The sequence below is a fragment of the Doryrhamphus excisus genome, chromosome 15 (genome assembly GCF_030265055.1).
Source record: "Doryrhamphus excisus isolate RoL2022-K1 chromosome 15, RoL_Dexc_1.0, whole genome shotgun sequence".
Classification (NCBI taxonomy): Eukaryota; Metazoa; Chordata; class Actinopteri; order Syngnathiformes; family Syngnathidae; genus Doryrhamphus; species Doryrhamphus excisus.
This window is the reverse complement of record NC_080480.1, coordinates 9,339,108-9,345,000: the sequence shown is the minus strand read 5'-3', so window position 1 is coordinate 9,345,000 and position 5,893 is coordinate 9,339,108. Positions and strand designations below refer to the sequence as shown.

Sequence of the window (5,893 nt, the reverse complement as noted above, 5' to 3'; positions counted from 1 at the left end):
TGTCATATTCTTTGTCATAACAGAGGCGTGGCTTGCCATGATACGTAGTCACTAATTAGACTAAAACATGTTACACTATTACACTATTATGTATTATCATAAATTAGTTTTTAGTCTCAGACAAAGTGAAAATGTTCCAAAAAGTGTAATTTTTAATTAACAATAAACATTTCACAACACCTGCATTTAACTCATTGTAACTCTGTAAAATACAGAGTTTGTCCAGTCATATTTTCATGTACATACAACAATTTTGTATTTATGTGTACTGACCTACATGCCCGATGAACACAACATTGATGTGTTCCTTCTTAGGTGCATCCGACTGCGTAGGTGGAACTTTGGGAATGGGCGTTTCCTCTTCCTCCTCCATCATCTCTGACCCCGTCTCCTCAGTTGTCGCTACTACCACTGGGCCATGGTCGCCACAGCAGCCACCTCCTGGCTCCTCCTCGTTAGCAGCTTCTTTCTGGTCCCATGGCTCCTCTGAGGTCATTTCTGTGTCGCCGTTCTCCATGGGAGCTGCAAAGACAAATATTTCGGACTTATTGTTTCATTACGAAATATTAATTGTAGTAAATTTCACTTACAAAGTCATTGATACATATTTATGAGTATGAATCGCTGATATCCATATTCAAGTTTTTTTTTCGGTGCATGCAGTATATTTACACATACAGGCCTACACACACACAAACACTTGGTTTGCACACTTTTTTCTTGCCCTGATTTGAAAGATCTAAACATTTTAATTCCAACAAAATGCATATCTATGAAATACTGTTCACATATGTTAGTGAGCACCTTTTCCAAAATAATCCATCCACCTCACAGGTTAAATATATGAAGATGCCAAAAGGCCACTTTTGGCAAAGTGTGCATATAAATTGTGTTGGGTGGGAGTTTGAAGGTGAGACCACCATTTGCCTCACAAAGTGAAACACAATACAGCTCTTCCACATAAGCGTCGATCAGGTTGTTGATTGTGGCCAGTGGAATGTTGGTCCACTACTCTTCAAACTGTGAAGTTGCTGGGACTGAAGACACCGTCATATACGCCAATCCAGAGCATCCCAAACATCCTCAGTGGGTGGCCTATTCAGTGAGTATGCTGGCCATGCAAACACTTCTTCAGCAATTGTGTCCCCCGCCACTTTGTGCTTCCCAGCTTCACTCTATCACTCATGGTTATCCAATAGTATACTAAATACATTTCAGGACTTAATATGTCCAATGATTAGGCAAAATACATGCATAATTAATAAACTGTCATTGATTTTTTTGGTTTAAATTAAGCATTAATTAATCAAGCTAATTAATGCTACTGTTAAGTTCAGTGAAACAAGTGCCAGGCTTGATGGCTTTTATTGCACGTTTGAATTATCTCACAACAGGCACAATAATCGCTAATAAAACACGGACTACTGTTGTGGCCATAACCCACACCAAGATGAAACTCAACTCTGAACCCCCGATGCCACCGTATTATTTATGTCTTAAAGGGTACCCATGCTCATTTTCGACCCTTTGTATTGAAATATGGTCTCCTATAGAGCAGCTACACACAATAACCCGCACAGAAAACATTTTAGATTTTGCAGAATCTGCACCTATTCCAGCAGTATTTCCTTTGATTTGTGCTTCCTGCCAAAATAGTCTGTTTTAATTTATTCCACCCACGGTGGCCTCCGGGCTCCCAATCTGATGTGATTGGTCACACGGTCAAAGTGCTTCCTTACTATGACCCATATAAGGAAGCTCGTCCCTCTGTGACATCACAGAGGGGTAGTTTTACCCCGCCACAAAAGCGGTTACTTCAAGAAGTCTCTCAATGGTAAGTAGCTTCAGCATTTTGGCGTTTTCTACAGCACCGGTAACCGAATGTGGCCACTACAGTGGGTTGCAAAAGTATTCATACCCATGAGAGACACTCAATTTCTCGGCACAGAACAAATGAGGTGTGTTTCCCCTGTACATGAAAGGAAATAATAATGACAATCCATCAAATTTGGCGAACTCCAAATTGTCCATAGGTATGAATGTGAGTGTGAATGGTTGTGTGTCTATATTTGCATTGTGACTGAATGGCGAATGAATGAAAAGTATTCAGGAAACACTGTACTTCTACTACGTACTGTTAGGAATTGAATATTTTCATCTTTCAGATGGTACAGCAACATGCTTGTGCTAATCTGACATGAGATGATAGTAAGGCCTTTCACTTGTAACTTGGTCATCTAAGGTCTGTCACAATAAATGTTGCTGGTCAATAATTGCGCTAATAATAATCAACCTTTTTTGAAATTGAAAACAATTAAAATTATCATTCAAAGATCATTGTGTCATGTCACATTTAAGCCACTAGATGCTCCAGTGTAGTGTACTTGTGTGAGGCATACCCTATTAGCTACTAGGAGCATCACCACTTCACACACACAATTCCTACTCCTGGTGTCAAAAGAAACATGCACACACATGCGCAGCAACGCAATAGGTGGCTAACTGATAACACTGATAACGTAATTCATAACATTAATTTAACATTTTTCAACTTTCTGGAATCGCATAGCAAGCCAGCATGTGCACGATGACATACAGGAGCACAAAATTTAACACACAAATGTTGCTTGTTGCTTGGATAACCAACCTGTGGCGCAGGTTCCATTAAAAATGAATGTGGCGTTGCCTGTGTGGTGCCTATAAGGAGAAAGTGCACGTTTGCGAGCATGTATGTTAATAAAACTTAAGATTGTCCATGTTTGTGCAATATCAGGATGTTAAAGTAAATGCACATCATACTGTGTAATAATCATGCTGTCTAATCAGTATCTTATGCCATACTGCAAAGGTGGATGGATTATCTCAGCAAAAAAGCAGACAGATTGGGAACAGCATTTGAGAGAAACAAGTTTTTCAGTAGACAGATAAAGTTTTAGCTGTTTTGAGCTCATTAAAGATGGGAGCAAAAAGTAGTGTCTATATTTTCGGTTTATATGTCGGGTTCATATAACAGATGTCAAATGTATCAAATGTACATTAAGTTGGTAATGCCGAGGCAAAATTGAAAACTGTTTTGAGTTTTGAGTAATTTGACAAACCTTACAGTCGTATAGGAGGGCTTTTGTTTACCCTTTCCGTCCAGTGTAAGACTACAAATGTCAAGACAGTGTTGCTGCTTGAACGCTTGCAACACACACACAGGCCATACATACCAGCACTTTCTGCCACCTCCATGTTCGCTATTTTTTCAGCAGCAACTGAAAAAACAACATGCTTTATTATTTCATTGTCTTTGCTAATGCAATATATTGAGGTACAACATGCATATTTCCCTATAATAAAGTTTGAGTCAGAAGTTGAAGTATAAATGTAGGCGTGTATGTTAGACAGGTAGAGAATAATACTTTCTCATTAGTAAAAAAAAAAGTTCACTTAAATGAAATTCAACAGTCATGCAAATTACTTTACAACACCACCACATTGACTTGATTGATGTGCCATTAGCACATTTTGTGTTGTCTTTTTGGCCCCAAGCAATGATTCATATAGTCATCATTACGTCGCCTCTTTTGCAATGTGTAATATCCACGTCACACAACACAGCAATGTCCACACGTAATAGAGACCAAAAATGCTAGCTATGCAAAAAACTTAGTTTTCAATCGGATAACAGTTCATTTTATCCATTGCCCATGTTGCTTTCGCAGTGCACCGTTAGCGGGAATAACGGATTTAAGTTGGGTTAAGAATAACGGGCCGGTTCAAGAATGAAACCACACGAGCTAACACACAAGCTACTTAGCATTCACTGCTAACATGCTAACGCCGGTCGAGGTCCCCACGAGACATTTAACACTACTCTGTAAAAATGACAATGTGATAAAAACAATAATCTAAAATTGAATTAACAGACAAGCTAGACTGTGATAAAATAATCACACGGCACCAGACATTTCTCCATTGAATAAAAGTAAATGACACCGGAGTTAGCGGACACGAGCGCGTGTTTGCTCAGAGGCTAGCGTGTTAGCGTCAGCACAGTCCATGTTGAACTACTCGCTTCTTGCTAAGCTAGCTAGCCCAAACGTGACAGCCAGCTTACCCACAGAGTCGACATTTTCCGAGTGTGCTTTCACGGCAAACGCAGGGACAAATTCAGCGGCATTCACATTGGGAACAAAGGGCTTTGCGTTCACATTCAACGTTGTGAAAGCGGATTCAAGTTGTCCGTCGATTGTGGCCTCCACATCGTCCTCTTGTTCCCAGGAATCAGGGGCAGTGTCTCTCTGGTCCATCGTGGGTTTGGGATTTTTCACTATAGTGAGATTTGAGCGACGTCGTTGTTGGGCTGCGTAAGTCTCCACGCAAACCCTGAATGTTCAGGTCACACCTTTGACCGATATAAAGCGTCCCAACCCAGGGAGGAATGTTTTCAATCCGACCCAAGGTAGCGGCCGGTTTCTACCAATGTAGACGCCAAAGAGACTATTAGACTCAGCACTCCGCCAGTCTGCTGCTGGAAGCTCGTGCGCACCCCCCACCGGAAATACTGCCCGCAGTGACACCTGGGATATGAAGTATACCACATTTGTCAATGGAGGGCCGAAGCACCGCAGGTTTTCTCTCCAGCAGAAGATTTAATTGATGAGTCCCTTCCCTGAAATTGAAGGTGGTGCTTTAGTTTTAGCTGACAAGTTTAGATTTTTTTGTTTTTTTCATATTTAAATTATATTTAATACAATTTAAATAAATACACACAATAAAATGTTAAAAAAAACACTTGGCAATAGCAAGTGTGCACATATTCGATATTTTGTCAAAACATACGATACTGCTACGATGTCTCTTTCCATTCTGTAATTCCCATCACCTCATTTTGAGGGCACTCCTCAAAATCAATATTTATTGAAATAGAAATAAATATATGTTGTACAAAATCAATTTGTAATAGAATGATGATTTAAATAAAGAATGATTTACTCATTTATATTGTGATTTCAAGAAACTCTTGCCCCAACTGCATGTACATATGTATACATTGGAGACAAATAACAGATCATTTTTTCAAAGCTTAGAGGAGACCACCAATATTGGGTTCTCTTTTGATCCCAGCTGCGCTTTTTGGGAATTTCACCCATCATCCACAAAGTAAAACAAAACTCAAAAGCAAAACACTACAGCAGTAGCGGCAGCTCTAATATGTAGCGTTGCCTTTCAGTAGGCCTGAGTTGTGAGAATGACTAGGCGAGGATAGGGGCTTTCCATGACGTGCATTTTCAGCTGTCTTTTTAGTTGATTTCACATATTTAGACACAGAAAAACGTATATATGTTCCCGTTTCACACAAGGACTGTGGGTCCTTAAAACAAAATTCCAAAAGTGCAGCTTTCCTTTAAGAAGAGTGAATCCTAAGGACTGCCAGAGGGGCAGTGGATTTTGTGCGCTATTACAAAGAGATTTGCGAGGAGAAAATGTCGCCCTTTGCCTGCAAGACAACTTAAGGGGAAAAGTAAGTTCTATTACCGTTTCATTTAATTTTTGTATTTATTCTTATATTTTTTGTATGGTTGTCAAAAATACCACTTTAACGGTGGTAACTAATTTATTTCATTAATTACGTTACATTTTTTTATCGTCATTAACGCATGCGCATCATTGCAAGCCACCGCTCTCGACTACAGACCGTGGCAATGTGTAGCTCACCAGAGTCACACAGACTCTGTCGCCTCTTTAGAACTTTTTTCTGATCCGAACACATCAACAGCTGTGCAATTCAAACACTCTTTATGTATCTAAACTCTAAAAGAAACATCTCTCTAGTCCGTTCGTCATCGCAACACTTCGTCACTAGACAGATCGCGAGATGCCTTTACGGACACTACCGAACATCATC

The 5,893-nt window shown here is 39.8% G+C and overlaps 1 protein-coding gene across 2 annotated transcripts in view; it reads right to left on the bottom strand.

Annotated features, from left to right (window-relative positions):
- Window positions 1-4,551, bottom strand: part of gspt1l (G1 to S phase transition 1, like) — a 10,673-nt gene extending 6,122 nt beyond the window's left edge. The window contains exons 1-3 of one of the 2 annotated variants that reach the window (XM_058049935.1): window positions 4,103-4,551; window positions 3,213-3,257; window positions 274-522 (exon numbers count right to left, since the gene is read on the bottom strand). In XM_058049935.1, coding sequence (XP_057905918.1) covers window positions 274-522; window positions 3,213-3,257; window positions 4,103-4,295 — 487 coding nt within the window. In that variant the 5' untranslated portion in view covers window positions 4,296-4,551. The remainder of the gene's footprint in view (window positions 1-273; window positions 523-3,212; window positions 3,258-4,102) is intronic. The other variant, XM_058049936.1, reaches the window with a different exon arrangement.
- Window positions 4,552-5,893: the final 1,342 nt, after the last annotated feature.